At 35.1% G+C, this 20,136-nt stretch overlaps 1 protein-coding gene across 1 annotated transcript in view; it reads right to left on the minus strand.

Annotated features, from left to right (window-relative positions):
* Positions 1 to 4,448: 4,448 nt before the first annotated feature.
* LOC141320103 (NACHT, LRR and PYD domains-containing protein 12-like) overlaps positions 4,449 to 20,136 on the minus strand; it is a 31,016-nt gene continuing 15,328 nt past the window's right edge. Inside the window, exons 9-10 of the mRNA XM_073833289.1 lie at positions 18,071 to 18,117; positions 4,449 to 5,559 (exon numbers count right to left, since the gene is read on the minus strand). Of these exons, the coding sequence (XP_073689390.1) occupies positions 5,012 to 5,559; positions 18,071 to 18,117 (595 nt within the window). The 3' untranslated portion in view covers positions 4,449 to 5,011. The remainder of the gene's footprint in view (positions 5,560 to 18,070; positions 18,118 to 20,136) is intronic.

Consider the following 20,136-nt stretch of genomic DNA (forward strand, 5'->3'; position numbering starts at 1 on the left):
GGTCAGAGACGTGCGGATCCATTTGCAGCATTTTATTCAAACAAACAAACACAAAGGGGCAGGCAGAAATCGTCGTCAAAAAACAGGCAGAAAGGTCGGGGCTGGCAGCAAGAATCAAACACGGGAAGGAGTCCAGGAATCAAACACACGGGAAAACAAACACGGGAAGAAACGCTCAGAATTACGACCATGAGGAACAATTAGACTTCGCAGAGTGGCTGTGTGTGTGAGAAGCTTAAATGCAGTCAGTGTGATGAGGTGCAGCTGTGAGCGATAATCAGTGCAGTGAGAAACAAGGAGCAGGTGAATGCAGTGATTAGTGCAGTGGCTTGTGGGGAATGAAGTCCATGATGTGTAGTGCAAGAGTTAATGATGACAAGACGACCAATACGTGACACCTATATGTAATATTTAATACGTTTAATCTAAAAAGAAAACATGTCATCGCTGTAGAAAATTATATTACTACAATATTCAGTGAACTTTTCATATTAGCCGATAATATTCCACAAAATATCCCTTTAAAATACCACATCAATCAAATTTTTGGTGTAAACAATCTATTGTGAAGCAATATTTTCATCAGTGTTTCATCAGCTTTTACATTCTTAAATCTTCATTTCTATATTTACCTCTATAAAGGCCTATTTTTGAAACGTTTGAAACGTATGCATCATCTTTCATCTTAAATGATTAATTTATCGATAAATTCTATTGGTCTGTTACCAATTAGATTAAATACTTACACTGCAATAAATGATGTTATGAGATGAATGTTTTAAATACATTTATGAATATACAAATAAGAAATGTTGGGTGTGCATATTTTTAGACATACTAGCAAACTACCAGTAGGTGAGTCACTTAATGAGTGAGTTATTGCGTTATTTCAACTGATTCGCTCAAAACGCTGAACATTTAGTAGTAAAACACCGCTGAGAGCTGCTTGGAGAATGTGCTTGAACTCTTTGATGAAAGAACAAAACACTAAATATTATTGTGTTTACAATGTAAGCAACTTCTTGATTATAACTACTGGTTTATTGAACTAAAACCAATAGAAGATTTGTCATCGTGAGACATTTTGGTATTTTGGTTAGCATGTTATTGACCTATATCATGTTATAAATAAAACACACATTGACAAATAATGAACTGCACTTCAAGCTTTCTTAAAATTAAAAAGGAAACACCAAGCATAAGATGGTATTTGAATGTTATATAACGGCTGAAACTATCCGTTCACTTACTGGATTACATTGACTATGAAAATAAGAACACAGCAGTGTTAAGGAGACCACAGTGACGATATCAAAGATGACGATGTCCATAACACTGGGAGTGTTTTCTCAATCGATAGCGTGTTCTTACATGAATTCATTAGTCAAGTTCATCACTCATATTCTTAAAAGAGCCAACAACAACTTTAAAGAAGTACTTCACTTTCAGAACAAACATTTACAGATAATGTACTCACCCCCTTGTCATCCAAGATGTTCATGTCTTTCTTTCTTCAGTCGTAAAGAGATTATGTTTTAAGTTAAACATATCAGGATTTCTCTCCATATAGTGGACTTCTATGATGCCCTGAGTTTGAACTTTCCAAAATGCAGCTTCAAAGGACTCTAAACGATCCCAGATGAGGAAGAAGAGTCTGATCTAGTAAAACGATGGGTTCATTTCTAAAAAAAATTACAGTTTATATACTTTTTAACATTTGAGATAAAAAAAACATATAAATTGTAAATGTTGTCAGAAAATAACTGATCGTTTTACTCTACATAAGACTCTTCTTCCTCGTCTCCTTTTGAAGCAGCATTTTAACTGCATTTGGGAAGTTCAAACTCGGGGCACCATAGAAGTAAGAAAGACATGAACATCTCGTGTAAATGATCTGTAAACGTTTGTTCTGACTCCAGGTCTGGTGCTCCACTGCTCTGCACATTATGTATGTCTCCTTCTTTAACACACCTGATTCAGATGATCATCATTAGGAAAGAGATCATTAACTGAACTGAGCGCATCTGTTGAAGCACACAAACTGTAGAACAGTGTTCACCAGGACTGCTGATATTGTCCCAACAAACCGTACATCAATGGAAAGCTTATTTATTCAGCTTTCAAGCGATGAATAAAGTTGAAAAGTTTACCCTTAAGACTGGTTTTGTGGTCCATGGTCACATGTTTTGTGTTGTAAAAAGGACATGAATAAATGAAAAGTACACATTTACATTAACTTTGCATTGATGGAAGCAGAAGTCCACACACACACACACACACACACACACACACACATCTATCTATCTATCTATATATATATATGTGTGTGTGTGTGTGTGTGTGTGTGTGTGTGTGTGTGTGTGTGTGTGTGTGTGTGTGTTTATATATCTATGCTCTCACTACTCTGGGCTCACGTCACCCGCTCTATTGTTTCTATGGCGCATCTAATGATGTACTTACGGTATGGGTGCTGCAAGCGGTCAAAATGGATGTAAAGGTTTGTCAGAATGGCGTTTTCTTTATGCTTTAGCTGATATTTTTAGTAGATTATTAGCTGTTCACGAATATTACTGCATAAAATATAATTTAACCCTTAAAAGACCACAAAGCAACACTTATTGTTATCATTCTGAATAAATATATCATTTATTTCAGGTGATTGTTTTATTTCGCGTTCTCTCTGTGTTGTTTCTGAAACTACCGTAATCACTGTAATATGCGCGCACACTTAAAATCAATCGCGGCTGGCTTGACTGTGTTTTTCTGAACCTTCCCGTATTGATTCAAAACGGGACGCGCAATTTCATTCTCAAATACGGGACGATTCCATAACTCTCATATCAGTACAAGCGAATAGAGACCTGACTTGTCAGCAACTTGAGCATCTACAAACCATCACACAGGAATGAACACACATCTCGGGGTATTATCTTTCACAGGTAAGACTGAACACTTGTTTCTATTTGTTTTTGGCTCATTTTTAACATTTGTTGACAGCTTAATTTACCACCAGTGACAGACTATTAACTGCTAGCAATATCGCTAACCTTAGTTAGCTGTGGAAGCTGAGGCATTATATGAAATCATTGAAAAATCATCATATATTGTAGTTTATATCATAGACAAAATTGTTTTATGAGCACAATATACTTAATGAGTAAAGTGAGCACTTTGTTATTATGCTCATTTACAAAAAGGCTATCATTACTAGATCATAAGGATTTGATAGTTTATCATAAAACTGTGGACTGATTATTATTTTCCCCTTTTTATCCAATGGCAAACATGAGAACACAAGCCTGAAGGAAAGCTGAAGAAAGCCTGTCAGTGGACTGTTCTCTGCATTTCCAACAGACTAAACCTCCTCAGACTAATATTGTATTTGTTCAAGTTAATGTTTCTGTCATTTTCTGTCCAATATTTAAATATGACCAGTTTCTTCAGTCAACCACAATACTATAGACCGCATTATACATTATTGACACAGGCTGTTTAATGCTGATCTTATTAAGTGTGTAGCCTACTCTTGTAGTGAAGAACAACTACATACTAATGACTGTATATGGGTTGGTTACACTTTTTCATTGTATGTCATTTTGACGGACAGGGTCGTAAAAATTACGTCATAATCTATTATTATCCGCCATTTGAATTTGAATCATATTATAATTATACATTTAATTGCTTTTATTTTTTATAAATTATATATATATATAGGCAAAATAAGATCCACATCTCCATTCTGTTCAATAGTTTTCACCCCCGGCTCTTAATGCATGTTTTCTTCTTCTGGAGCATCAGTGAGTGTTTGAATCTTCTGTAATAGTTGCATATGAGTCCCTCAGTTGTCCTCAGTGTGAAAAGATGCATCTCTAAATCATACAGTCATTGTTGGAAAGGGTTCAAATACACACAAATGCTGGAAAAGCAAATAATTAGTGGGACCTGAAGGATGTTTCTGAAGAACAGCAGACAGTTGAAGTGTTCAGGACAAACAAGAGACTCATGAACAACTATCACTAAACACACAAACACATCTGTGGATCATTCAGAGAACAACACAGGATTAACAATCAAGGGGGTGGAAACTTTTGAACGGGATATTTTTATAAATCCAGCTTTTGTTTTCTCTTGTGGACTAGATATAAACGTCTTTAATGTCAAATATCGTATTCAGGTCAGTACTAAATAAACAATAACATGCATGTTGTGTGATTTCTGTTATTTTGGTAAAATAATTAAATTTCTTTTACACAAATATTGTTAAACTAGTTTTGGCTATAGTTCAAGCTGTTATATCCCTGTTATATATTTGTTGTCCAACATTCCCAGTTTTCTGACGCATGTCCTTAATTTAATTGTATATGCTGGTATTAGTTCAGCGTTTATGATCCTAGAGAGCAGATCTTGTGAACAAATAAATAAAAGACAGTCTGTTTTTGATCATGTGTGTTATTCTGTGTTGTCATCCATTTATTTATTTGGGCAATAATAACAAACAGGATTAGAGTACAAACAAAACATAGACAAATCCTTTCAGTAACAAACCAGTTATGGTTTAGTCGTTAACAGAAGTCATATACAAATATTCTTAATAAAGCTGTAAATGTTGTTGTGATCCAGGTTTGGTATTTTAGCTCTAATGCATGTTTAGTTTAATATGATATTCTGCGTAGCGATAGCATGAAGCTAGTGGACCGCTGCAATGGATCCTTCTACTGACGTTCACTTCCTGTCCGTATAAGTTCAGCGATTGTGTTTTATTCCAAACAATAGAGGAAATGAGAGATCGGATATCAGGCTGATGTTGATCATAATGCAGATGATTGATGAGAGACTGATATTATTGAGAAACACAGATCATCATCACACACTGATCTACTGTCTAGATGAGGATTATTAGATTTATTCTGACTGATGATCATATTAATGTCATGACTCTATCTGTCACTCGCTGATCATCAGCTCAAAGCATTATGGGTAGATTCTCTCATCAGTCTGTTCTCATTCATCAACACAGTGAAACTGATGATCCATAACCAACCCTAAACCCAGGATAGAGCGTCTGAGTGAATGTGGTGTGTTCTGTGTGGATGAGGCTCATTGTGTCAGAGACGCTGTAGAAGGACAGACTTCCTGCTCCGTGATCCACATACACTCCTACTCTATAGACATCTCTCACTCCTGTTCTCCTGATGATGATGGGCTCCACAGGGAGATTAGTCAGTATGTTATTGTGTCTGAATGAGTAACTGGAGGAAGAGCAGATCAAACTCCAGGACTGATCATTACATCCAAACACACACTCATCACCTCGTCCCTTCCTGCTGATGCTCTTATATGACACTGATATATCCACATATCGTCCACTCCACTCAATCTCCCAGTAACAGCGTCCACACACACTCTCTCTACACAACACCTGAGGCACACGATCAAATCTGTCTGGATGATCAGGATAATGATGAACTGTGTCAGTGACAGTAATCACTCTGTTGTTCTCAGACAGACGGAGGAGTTTATTCACTGTGTTCAGATCCAGAGTGAGCCGATGGGAATCTGATGGAGATAAAACACATCAGAATCAGGAATGAATGCAGCTCATAATAGTGAAATAATCCAATCATTGCTGGCATTACATCCTAATTAAATAAATGATATTATTGTTAGTTTGAAATGAACAGAGAACACATCCATTCATATTTTGGTCAGAGTCACAATTTCAGCCGGTGATGATGGTTTTCATAAATTAGTTTTGCACAAAGAACCTAATTGTTGATTTTATAAATGTGACTGTTGTGATTATTAATGAGTTATTCTTTATGAATTGGTCACAGTTCACAATTCTTTTCTTTAGTAATGATCAAATACCTAATAAGGGACTATCTTTGTCCAAAATGATCACTGACCTACTGCTCAGTTAATCTTGCTTCTATATGAGTTAATAGTATTAAGTGTTAATGTAGAACTACCAATTACTTCCTGCATAGTGACTTGTTAACAACGGCCCATTATTATAAAGTGTTACCGATTTGCATTTATGAACGTGTGAAACTTAATTAGTAATATGAATAGATTAATAACGAATGCTTCATTATTCATATTATCATGATCAAAATATCCAAAAACAACATTTTCAAAATGCAAATTAAAATTAGAGACTATCTTTTTTTTTTGATAAACACAAATGTATCATAACCATAACTTTTTAACACGACTACAGTGCCAAAAGATGTGGAATACAGTTTCCAAATATAAAGAGCAATTGACATCAATATCCTTCTTAAATTTGCTGAGAAAATGTTTGATAGGATAGAGTTTGTGAATGATCTTAAAGGGGTGCTATTCTGCTTTTTCACTTTCTGAACTTTAGCCAGTGTGTGGTGTGTATGTTTGAGCATAAAAAACATCCACAAAGTGACAAATCTCAAAGTCCACTCTCGTTTGTGCCAGCCTGAGGAGAAAGCTATTGTAATGATGTAAATTATGTGGAAAATAATGCGTTTTTCCAACAACTAAGCATGAGAGCATGTTCAAGTGACTCAAAAACAAATGAAAGACTTTGTAAAGGAGCATAATAGGACCCCTTTAAAAGAAATGTGGCTAACACTTTACAATAAGGGTAGATGAATAATCATGTACTAATGCCTAAATGAACACTTAATTCATCAGCTACTAATGATTATTCCAGGAATTAACTAATTATGAACTAACAAAGGGCTATCCTTCACTACAACTGGAGTCAGACGGATTCATGGATGAATAACGGCAGCCTTAACTAAATGTTAGTACATGTTTGATAGTTAATGCATTAATTAACATTTATGGCTAAACTACATCTTTAGGAAAGAACTAGAAATACTCTGACTTTGAAATTAATTTATTTAATACTATCATAATTTGAGCATTTGACATCTTCAGCTTTGTCTTAAACATTATTGGGTGTCAAAGGTTGATCCTCTTCATCAAGTGTAGAAAATACTAAATACACTAATGACTGATCTTGTCTGTTTTATGTTCTCCTCTTTCCCTTTAAACTCACCCTATTGATTTATACACAGAATTATTAAAAATAAAAACACAAAACCCACTAAGAACATTTGTTTGGACTTTCTTTTGAGTCCATATATGTGAAATTATGAAAAATAAAGTGACTAAAAAACACATGAACAAATCATCAAATTACATAACATTAAACATGCTGTAAGAGTGTCCCTGTTCATTTATACCAGCAGTACAACAAACTGTGTTTTTTAGTCACTTTATTTTCCATTGACATAATTTCACAAATATGGACTCAAAAGAAAGTCCAAACATAATGTTACTTCTAAAGACACACAGAAGGTCAAATATTTAGATTCCAGAAACTTAAAAACGTTTAATTAACGTGTATAAATAAATAATAATAAAAAACGCAGATGCAAACATGCCTTTAATCCGGTTTACAAAAGCAGATAACAAATGGACATTAGCGAAACAACAAACCTTACGCGCTGAGCGAGTGCCTAGAGTACGCCACTAATTAGTGTCCCACTTGAAACAAACCTTACATTCTGTAGTCCCCTTTATTTGACATTATTAAATTATTGCTCATTGAAAGTATTAGTGCCATTAATTAGACAGATATATTAAACCAAATTCAGAAAATAGACCAATAGCTAATACTTTCAATGATCAATAATTAAACCGTTTCAAATAAACGGAACTACAGTATGTAAGGTTGTTTCTGGAGGGACACTCATTAGTGGCGCACTCTAGGCACTCGCTCGGTGCGTAAGGTTTGTTTCGGTAATGACATTTTAATTTAATTAATGTCGTCTGCTTTTGTAAACCAAATCAAAGTTATGTTTGCATCTGCATCTGCATTTCTTTTGTGTGGAAAGTTAGGCACATTAAATAACAGCATGGTTTTGAGCTTCTGGACATAAAATATTTGACCTTCTGTGTGTCTTTAGAGGCAACATTATGTTTGGAGTTTCTTTTGAGTCCATATTTGTGAAATTATGTCAATTGTTAGTTGTACTGGTGCTGTAAATGAACAAGGAGGACACTCTTACTGCATGTTTAATGTTTAATATTTATTCATCTGCACATTGTCTTGCCCATAATTGCACATTTCATTTTTTATATTTATTATAGTCTATTCCTTTTTCTAATATTTTACGGTTATTTTTTTATTGTATATTTGTACATAATGCAAATTTCTGTTTACAACTAAAGTTAATCTTATTATTTTCTAATTTGTTTAATGATCTTATTTCTCATTCTATACTAACACTTCCTCATAAAATGTATGGGTTATTAGCAGTCGAATAAGCATTTCCCTTTATATGATACTGTGTATGACTGTGTGTGTGACAAATAACATTGAATTTGGTCTGTAATTTGATGATTTGTTAATGTGTCGCTTCATTACTAACTCATTATTAACTACCCAATGCACCAGTAAAGCTTAGTTACAGCGGTGAAATATTGTGCATTGATACAGTGCACAGTAAAAATATAGAGATATTTGTAATATTACAAGGTGTGTGTAGTTCATGCTGTAGTAAAGGGAATAATATAACAACATAGCAAGCACAACAGAACAATAACAGTAATTTAATAGATTTATAATAGCAAACATATCTATAATACCATAATAAATACATGAAATGAATGACAATACATGAGTAATACCAAGTAGAATATGAAATATATACAGAACATACAATATGAAAATAAATGAATAGTAAATTATAAAGTAAATTATACTATAGTGAAAAGTAGTTTAACAATATTTGTGTAAAAAAAATAAGACACTGAAAATACAAAAAAATAAAACATAAAATCTGCAAAATGTTAATTATTTGACCAAAATAACAGAAATCATACAACATGCATGTTATTGTTTATTTAGTACTGACCTGAATACGATATTTGACATTAAAGACGTTTATATCTAGTCCACAAGAGAAAACAAAAGCTGGATTTATAAAAATATCCCGTTCAAAAGTTTCCACCCCCTTGATTGTTAATCCTGTGTTGTTCTCTGAATGATCCACAGATGTGTTTGTGTGTTTAGTGATAGTTGTTCATGAGTCTCTTGTTTGTCCTGAACACTTCAACTGTCTGCTGTTCTTCAGAAACATCCTTCAGGTCCCACTAATTCTTAGCTTTTCCAGCATTTGTGTGTATTTGAACCCTTTCCAACAATGACTGTATGATTTAGAGATGCATCTTTTCACACTGAGGACAACTGAGGGACTCATATGCAACTATTACAGAAGATTCAAACACTCACTGATGCTCCAGAAGGAGAAAACATGCATTAAGAGCCGGGGGTGAAAACTATTGAACAGAATGGAGATGTGGATCTTATTTTTCCTATATATATATATATATATATATATATATATATATATATATATATATATATATATACACACACACACACACAAAAACCTATACAGTATGCTATTGTAGGTTCATTATTAAAAATGAAAATTTGAACAAAAATAAAAGCAAGTAAATTATTATAATATAATTAAATTATAATATGAAAATTCAAATGAGGGGTAATAATAGATTATGACGGGTAATTTACGACTGTCGAAAGGACATACAATGAAAAAGTGTAACCAACCCATATACAGTCATTAGTATGTAGTTGTTCTTCACTACAAGAGTAGGCTACACACTTAATAAGATCAGCATTAAACAGCCTGTGTCAATAATGTATAATGCGGTCTATAGTATTGTGGTTGACTGAAGAAACTGGTCATATTTAAATATTGGACAGAAAATGACAGAAACATTAACTTGAACAAATACAATATTAGTCTGAGGAGGTTTAGTCTGTTGGAAATGCAGAGAACAGTCCACTGACAGGCTTTCTTCAGCTTTCCTTCAGGCTTGTGTTCTCATGTTTGCCATTGGATAAAAAGGGGAAAATAATAATCAGTCCACAGTTTTATGATAAACTATCAAATCCTTATGCTCTAGTAATGATAGCCTTTTTGTAAATGAGCATAGTAACAAAGTGCTCACTTTACTCTTTAAGTATATTGTGCTCATAAAACAATTTTGTTTATGATATAAACTAACGTTACAATATACATTCAAACCTAATAAGAATGAAATTAAACTTCATGATTTCATATAATGCCTCAGCTTTCACAGCTAACTAAGGTTAGCGATATTGCTAGCAGTTAATAGTCTGTCACTGGTGGTAAATTAAGCTGTCAACAAACGTTAAAAATGAGCCAAAAACAAATAGAAACAAGTGTTCAGTCTTACCTGTGAAAGATAATACCCCGAGATCTGTGTTCATTCCTGTGTGATGGTTTGTAGATGCTCAAGTTGCTGACAAGTCAGGTCTCTATTCGCTTGTACTGATATGAGAGTTATGGAATCGTCCCGTATTTGAGAATGAAATTGCGCGTCCCGTTATGAATCAATACGGGAAGGTTTTTGTCCCGTATTTTTTATAAAAAAAATTAAATGCAGCGTCTCATGCAAATAATCACTGCGGAAAAGCCAGCCGCGGTTCAGAAAAACACAGTCAAGCCAGCCGCGATTGATTTTAAGTGTGCGCGCATATTACAGTGATTACGGTAGTTTCAGAAACAACACAGAGAGAACGCGAAATAAAACAATCACCTGAAATAAATTATATATTTATTCAGAATGATAACAATAAGTGTTGCTTTATGGTCTTTTAAGGGTTAAATTATATTTTATGCAGTAATATTCGTGAACAGCTAATAATCTACTAAAAATATCAGCTAAAGCATAAAGAAAACGCCATTCTGACAAACCTTTACATCCATTTTGACCGCTTGCAGCACCCATACCGTAAGTACGTCATTAGATGCGCCATAGAAACAATAGAGCGGGTGACGTGAGCCCAGAGTAGTGAGAGCATAGATATATAAACACACACATATATATAGATATAGATATATGTGGTTGTGTTTGTATATATACGTGTGTGAGAGGAGCGAGTTAGAAGTTGACGTCACAGGAGTGAGCTGTATTTCTGCTGTGCATAATCCAATCCATCCTCACTTATTCCCACTTTAAATATATGTCTGAAGTGTTTTATTGCTTTAGTGAGTGGAGGAGACTGTGAGTGTTTGATGAGATCGAGATTATTTGAATTGGTGGATCAGATCAGAAGACTCATTCATTCAAAGTGTCTTCATTCAGCGGCAATCTGTCGGCATTCATTCATTCATTCATTCATTCATTCATTCATTCATTCATACTGACTCTACAATTTAGTTTAATATGTACTGTTATTAAATTGAATATAACTCTCTGAAATCATGTGCTAACAGTGCTTCTAAAATGGATAAACCAGGGCTTCAAGAGCAATTCATCAACACAGATAAAGATATTTCAGTATTTATAACCTATAACATGAATCTGCAGCACTGATAATGTAATGCGTCAATATTTGTGATCCTGAAAACAGTGCTGCATGAATGAGTCCTAAAACACAGAAATGATTTATATGTTTGGACTTCTGCTTCCATCAATGCAAAGTTAATGTAAATGTGTACTTTTCATTTACTCATTTCCTTTTTACAACACAAAACATGTGACCATGGACCACAAAACCAGTCATAAGGGGAAACTTTTCAACTTTATTCATCGCTTGAAAGCTGAATAAATAAGCTTTCCATTGATGTATGGTTTGTTGGGACAATATCAGCAGTCCTGATGAACACTGTTCTACAGTTTGTGTGCTTCAACAGATGCGCTCAGTTCAGTTAATGATCTCTTTCCTAATGATGATCATCTGAATCAGGTGTGTTAAAGAAGGAGACATACATAATGTGCAGAGCAGTGGAGCACCAGACCTGGAGTCAGAACAAACGCTTACAGATCATTTACACGAGATGTTCATGTCTTTCTTACTAAAAGTATATAAATTGTAAAATCGTTTTACTAGATCAGATTCTTCTTCCTCATCTGGGATCGTTTAGAGTCCTTTGAAGCTGCATTTTGGAAGTTCAAACTCAGGGCACCATAGAAGTCCACTATATGGAGAGAAATCCTGATATGTTTAACTTAAAACATACTTTCTTTACGACTGAAGAAAGAAAGACATGAACATCTTGGATGACAAGGGGGTGAGTACATTATCTGTAAATGTTTGTTCTGAAAGTGAAGTACTTCTTTAAAGTTGTTGTTGGCTCTTTTAAGAATATGAGTGATGAACTTGACTAATGAATTCATGTAAGAACACGCTATCGATTGAGAAAACACTCCCAGTGTTATGGACATCGTCATCTTTGATATCGTCACTGTGGTCTCCTTAACACTGCTGTGTTCTTATTTTCATAGTCAATGTAATCCAGTAAGTGAACGGATAGTTTCAGCCGTTATATATTTTATTCGTTTATATTTTAGTTCAATAAACCAGTAGTTATAATCAAGAAGTTGCTTACATTTTAAACACAATAATATTTAGTGTTTTGTTCTTTCATCAAAGAGTTAAAGCACATTCTCCAAGCAGATCGGAGACTTCATACATCTTAATACTTCTTTCTCTCCATCTCTATCTTTTACTCTGACACTGGGTGCACCTAGAAAGTCTTATATTTCTATTAGACTTACTTCTCTCACATTTGACTAGCTTTGAATTTGACTGACATCTTTAATTCGACTTTGACGTGTTACTGCCCACAAAGAGGGATGCACCAAATGTTTAGCAATAGAGGTCGACCGATATATCGGGCCGATATTTGCTATTTTTCCAGATGTCCAGATGTCAGTAAATGTTATTTTTTTCAGCATGGATCTGTCTTAAAAGCAGGAGTGATTAAGTCTATATAAGTGTGCAGCGATGTGAAGATCAGCTGTTAAAATGAACCATCCATCCATTCATCATATCATCATGCAAAACTAAGAATTAGAATAATTGTAAGAGGACGATCGTGTGCGGTTTGATGAATCAGAGAATCAGGTGCGGGTGGGTGGCAGGCAGATTACACTATTGCCTGATTTTGCTTTATTTCGTCGTCAAAAGTAAGATTTTGCTCTTTCTTGTCATCAAAAGTATTCTGAAACAAGTCACAACTGAGCCGCTGTGCAAAGGCTCATGTTATGGCAATATCTGGATCATGGCTGACTCCTGTTATATCAGATTCATTTCTTGCGATTGAAAACTATTCATTATATCGCAAAGACAGGACTGATAGAACTGGTTGCTCTTTATGTAAATAAAAAATATGCACATTCTATAGTAAAACTATCAACAGTATCAGAGTCACTTCAATTGGTTATTCATTTTACAAATCAATTTTCAGTTACTATTATTGTCACATACAAGCCTCCAAATGTCAGTCCAACTGCATATTTATTGCAGTTTTCGGACTTAATGAAATCGGTTAAAACTAATGAGCTTGTTATTCTTGGCGACATCAATTTAAACTGGATTGATAACTCATCTAAACTTCTGAAAACAACGGCCATAAAATATGGTCTCCATCAATTAATTAAAGATCCCACCAGATTTGGAAAAACACAAAGTTCTATTTTGGACCTTATTTTCACTAATCAACCAAGTATGGCGTTTCAGGAGTGATAAACACAGCAGTTTCAGATCATTCACTCATATATGACATTAGGAAATGTTTTAAACAGCCAAAATGTCAATACTTAACAAATATACAACTACCTGTAAAATACTTAAGCAATAAGTTGTTAGTCACGACGCGAAGCGGAGCAACTCCTTCAGCCGTGATTTATTCACTATACAGCACGGCCTCAAGTACCTTATTGCTTTTATAAAACGGTTACCACACAATAAAAATATTAATATCAAAAATATGTATTCATTATATATATATATATATATATTAAGTTGTACGTTTTCATAAAGTAAAATCATTAACTGCCTTCCGCTGTGAAAAGTAGTCCCTAACTGCTGCAGCTGTGTTTACGTTGCTAAGGGTGGTTGCTAAGGGGGTTCAATGATACACAAAACCGTTGAGTGAAGCGGTCATAGCAGTGCCCTATCATGAATACCACACAGCTGCTGACCAATCAGAATTGAGGAATGGAACTAACCGTTTTATAAATACTAGACAGAATACAGTACCTTGGGTAAGTCCTGATATTTTACAGCTCCTAAAAAAAGAAGGCCTCTTCCTTGAAAGCATACAGATTATTAAAAACATCTGAAGCTAAGCTTACTTTCATACAGTTTAGAAATAAGTGTAATTTTGAATTATACAAAGCAAAACAGTCTTATTATGAAAATCAAATTAGCCGAACAGTTTCCAACCCAAGAACATTATGGCCAACATTGAAATCAATAACTGGTGAAAATAAAATTAAAAATAATTATAATTTACAAATGTCTATAAATGGTATTCTTCTTACTGATCATGATAAAATTGCTAATTCTTTTAATGAGTGTTTTATTGCATCTGTACAAGAATTATCCTCTAGATTTACTATTCCTCTGTCTCTCACATCAGAACCAACATTATCTCAGCAATTCTCTTTTTCTGAAATCGTACACAATGAAATAACTAATATTTTGTGTTCTCTGAATGCTTCTCATGCTTGTGATATCAATAATTTAAACATGACTCATTTAGTTAATTTGTGTATTAGACAATCAGTATTTCCTGCCGTGTGGAAAACGGCCCAGATCACCCCGATGTTTAAATCTGATGATCCAATTAATATTTCCAACTACCGTCCAATTGCAATTCTCCCAACCATTTCCAAGTTGCTTGAAAAAATATTATATAATCAACTAATTAACCACCTTGAAAATAATAGCCTGCTCAGTGATTGCCAGCATGGCTTTCGATCCTTGCGGTCAACTATGTCGGCTTTGCTGCTTCTCACTGAGCAAATACGTACATCTCTAAACAAGGGTCAGATTACTGGAGTTGAATACACAGATCTTCAGAAAGCTTTGGAAACAGTCAATCATTAAATTCTGTTAAACAGACTTCTTTCTCTTCATTTGTCATCTTCCGCAATAGAAATGTTTACATGGTATTTAAGTGGCAGATGTCAGATTGTAAGAATCGGCACAGTAACATCACAGCCACGAGTGTGTTCTATGAGTTCCTGAGTTCCACAGGGCAGTATTTTAGCTCCTTTACTTTTCCTTATGTATATTAATGATCTTCCTTGTGCTCTGAATTTTTCTAGTTCTTTGCTATATGCTGATGACACTGTTATTTTTCTTTCTGGTTCTAATATCGACACAATTAATTACAAACTTAACACAGATCTGCAGCATTTACATAACTGGCTGCAAGATAATCATTTAACACTTAATGTCAAGAAAACACAATGCATGTATTTTTATTCATCTAGGAGACAGTTATCCATTTCCAATTCTATTACTTTTTCTAATCAAACGCTTTCAATTGTATCAGCATATAAGTATTTGGGAGTCTATCTTGACTCACATCTTACTTATCAAGAACATGTTCAAACCCTAACCAGAGAATGAAAATCAGTTTTATACTGAGCCAGGCCCGATTGTCCTTAATCTTTTCCCGTTTTAAAAAATAAATAAATAAAATAAAATAAATAAATCTCCATTTAAACACAGCGGTGTTTCGTTTATGAATGAACGTGCGTTTTTAAACGAATCAAGTGAAATGATTCAATTTCCCATTCATAAAGAGAGTCATTTGCTTTATTCAGGAATGAATCAGCTGTTCGAACGAATCAAATGAATGATATGATTCAGTAATTAAGTGTCTTGCCGCCATCTGCTGGCAGGTCCTCTCAGTTATATAAATCATTTAAAAATTCTGTATTCAAAATTTTTTTTAAAACATTAAAGTTTCAGATTAATCTAAAACTTTAATCTCAATCTCTTAAACTTTTATGTAAACGATTAACAGTTTTTATTCCATGGAATGTCTGGATACTGGATTCTGATTGGCTGACAGGTGTGCAGTAAAACCGTTTAATGCACAGGTAGTTCCAAGTCAGTTTAATCACCGTTCTATATTAATGCGCTGCTTTAATTGATGCACGCAAAAGCACAGAGAGAGAGAGAGAGAGAGAGAGTGAGATTGAGAGAGAGAGAGAGAGAGAGAGAGAGAGGTCGGAGGTCGTATTGTGCTGCGCACATACATAAACTTCTTGTCAGCGTTTGCCTGCGATCCTTATTAAAATAGCCTAGATACTAGATCGCTACATTATATTCCTCATCAACGGGGCGGTAAAGCTGCTGTTTTTGAATGAATTGTTGTTTGTAGAGAGAGAAACACAGCATTCAGACAGGTAACGTTACGCACACACACAACTGTCATCTCTCTTGTCTTCACACTCTCTCTTGGTCGATCGATAATCTACTGAAACAAATGCTAAATTTCATTCAAATAAATGTGATTTTACCGGACTATTTAATCTCTGTGTCTGATTTGAAGCGGACAGAATGCTAGAGCTGCGTGTCATAACTGACGAAAATAACCGTCTTTTTTATCCATTCAGTCAAATTTTGCGCTGCAAATATCAATCCTAGTTTTAATTTGTCTATAACCATGGAATAAGCGGGATAATCAACGGCTTGCCGTGCGTTAAAGGATTTAAAATGCACTTCCCGTCAGGCGGTTATTAGCCTCCACGTCGTGCATTTAAAATCCTTTAACGCACGGAAAACCGTTGAATATCCCTTACTTATATTATCTGTTTTATATATTTAATACGGTCACACGTTATATTAGGTGGCCTTAATGATTATGTGCTTAAAGAACAATGTACTTAATGTGGTCATATTGCATTGCAAAACACTTTTGCTTCTATTAAGGTGGGATATGGGTAAGGTTAGGGGCAGGTTTGGGGGTATGGATAGGTTTGAGGGTGGTTTAGGGTGTAAGGGTTGGTTCAACAGTGGTAAATACAGAAATTAATTACAAATGTAATTACATATAGGTTTTTAAAAAATATATAAATACAATGTAAAAACATGTATGTACACAATAAGTACACTTTACCAAATTATTAAATTAAATGTAAGTACATGTTAAGGTCACCTAATGTGAAGTGGGACCTTTAATACTTGGTCAGTTCGATTTGTTTGGTTAACTTTGGTTAAATCTTTTATTATAATACTGTGCAGTGCACAAAACCAAGATCCGAAAGATGGTTCTTTGTGTTCATTGTTCATGAAGTTAAGTTTAGAAATGATGTGAATCCACTTATTATTAGTGTGACATTTTAGCATGCAAATAAAGGGAAGAACTTCAAGATATCGGCCCTAAAAATCAGGCAAAAAAAATCGTCAGCACATATCGGCTGACCCTGACCTCTAACCTCATTTCCTCATTACCTATCGTCATTACAACAAATGTAATAAAATCATTCTTGCTGAAATTGCTCAACTGCAATACACAATCTATTCTCTGCTCTAGTTTTACTCGTCCATGTCTCAGTCTGCCGCTGTCTAAACATCGATTATGAAACTGGTTCCACATGTGTATCACACTAATGTACATACTATATTTCCTACAGCAAATCAAAAAAGGTATTAATAATTATGAAGGCACTATAAAGTATGCCTATAGAAAAAAATGATGCTATTTTGATGCCATTAAACGACTTTTAAGTCCCAGTCACATCATGCACCATTACTGTCTGATCAATTTAGTCACACAGCATCGTCTTTTAGTTTCACTCTCTCTGAAAATCCTGCATCAAACTTTGTCTTGTTTAAAACAAATATGTGATAAAATGAAGCGAACAAACCACCAGATTCTTACAGATGCGGTCAGGAACTTTATTAAAGATAAAGCAGCTCGTTTTAGCAGCTTGCCTTCAATATAAGCTGCTTTTAGACTCTGTGTTTTGAGAACGTTTCATTTCTTAAAAGTACAGTGACCTCTTATGTCAAAAGGTCAAGGAAATTTGATTTCTCAGCTCATATACCACCTGTTTTACTACTGGTTTGATCAGTCACTACAGTCCTTCTGAAGCAGAGTGAGAGTGTGTGTGTGTGTGTGTGTGTGTGTGTGTGTGTGTGTGTGTGTGAGAGAGAGAGAGAGAGAGAGAGAGAGAGAGAGAGAGAGAGAGAGAGAGAGAGAGAGAGAGTACATACATTTGTGTAGTCCTGCTGTAATTCTGGATTCTCCTCCATGATCCACACTATAAAACACACACAGAGTCATATTATTATTAATTCAGTTATGATCTTGGCTTCCAATGATTATAAAAACAATATAATCAAGATAAAACAACATGTTAAACCATGAATTAAAAATTCTAGCAATATTCTAGAGCTTAGCAACATGCAAAAGGAAAATAAGCTGAAATGTTTTTCACAGAACCTTGCTAAAGCAGCATGTTACAATGGTGAGGGAAAAGCTGATCTCTGTATTGCGTGTTATCACAACCATACGGTCTTAAAAAACAAAACAAAAAAGAACATACAGCCCATGATCACAACAAACGATTGTTAGTCGTCTACATTGTCATCTGAGGAGATTATGAAGATTAAACACGTGTTTTTGTTTAACTCTGAAACATAAGATGTGGAGTTGTCTGTTTTTGCTATAAAACAAACTTTTGAGATAGTTCAGGAAATGAAGAAAGAACATTTATATTCTGCTTATTTGTTTATTCAAGTCAGTCCACCCAGGAGTTTGTGCACTATAACCCTGATAACTTAATCTACATGAGAAAGTAAAATGGCATGCATTGGCTAACTATGTCCATCTCATCATTGCATGAACATGAATTAACAAGCTGTAATGCTGCCTGATGATGTAATTATGATATTTGCTCAGGTGGATGCTGGGGTCTTATCTATCGGATTCAGTGGTGTCAAAAGTATTCACATTCATTACTCAAGTAGAAGTATAGATACTAAGATTTAAAAAGACTTTTGTAGAAGTTGAAGTATCAACTCAAGCTTTTTACTCAAGTAAAAGTATTAAAGTACTGGTTTCAAAACTACTTAAAGTAAAAAAGTAAAAGTAATGTAAGGAAAAAAATGCCATTGAGGACAAAAGCTTAGGCCGCTCCACAGGGGCATATTGTGCATTACCCCACCTCCCCAAAAAACATTTCTAAAGGCCATAGTGACTATGTTATATTAAAATGTTAATGTTGAAAAATTTGGAATGCACTAGGCTACCTGTTTTGGCTGCATATTTGCCCATTGAAAATAAACGCATTTTATTACAATGCAAATACATTAAAGAACCATAAATGTGTACTACTGAGCATTAACATGTGTTTCTTGGAGCGGACGATATGATCATTAGTTGCTGCCTATAAGTATTGTTATCGCAACATTGTCAATCGCGTTGTCAATCGCAAACGTTTATTTATTCAAACGACTTTCTATCAAACTACCTACTATAGCTTCATTTGCAGAGGATGAAGAGAAAGCACCCGTTTGATAAATAAGCAAGTAGTAGAGAAATAAGAAGTAATCTTTTTTGAGTAATGACCCTAACACTGGCTATATCCTTGCTGGAGTGCAGGGCTGGACTGGGGTTAAAATTTGGCCATGGACAAATCCAGCCCTTCCAGCCCACAAGTTCCCCAGTGAGTTTTGTTGGATTATAGGCAAGCCACGCAGAGCCGACGCTCCCTGATCCGCCATGGCCTCCTGCTCTGCCTGCAATGCCAACGCTTCCTGCTGTGCCTGCTCCGCCATGGCTTCCACTGTTTCACTGACTGCCATTGCTTCATGGGCCAGGTCCACCTGTGCTCCATGATCCAGGTCTGCCACTGTTCCATGGCTCAGGGCCTCCACTGTTCCACTGTCTGCCATTGCTCCACGGCCCAGGTCCTCCTTTATTCCACTGTCTGCCATTGCTCCACGGTCCAGGCCCACCTCTGTTCCATGATCCAGGTCTGTAATGCCAGGCCAGCAGAGGGAGCCCTTGCTCTACACAGACTGTTACTGCTCCCTCTGCTTCTTTGGTTATTTCCTGTTTGGCAGCCATATAAGGCCATGCCAAACAGGACATCGCAAATTATTGTTTTGCTGTTGCAGACTCTACCAAGCGTTTTTCCCTATTGCCATTGCCATGTTCTGTTTTGTTTTGTTCCATAGTTATAGTCATAGTTATGGTCTTGTCTGGTTTCATTGTTTTATTGCATGTTACTATGGACTGCCCACTTGGATTTTGACCCTTGCCTGTATTATTGGAT

Source organism: Garra rufa, chromosome 1 (genome assembly GCF_049309525.1).
Source record: "Garra rufa chromosome 1, GarRuf1.0, whole genome shotgun sequence".
Classification (NCBI taxonomy): domain Eukaryota; kingdom Metazoa; phylum Chordata; class Actinopteri; order Cypriniformes; family Cyprinidae; genus Garra; species Garra rufa.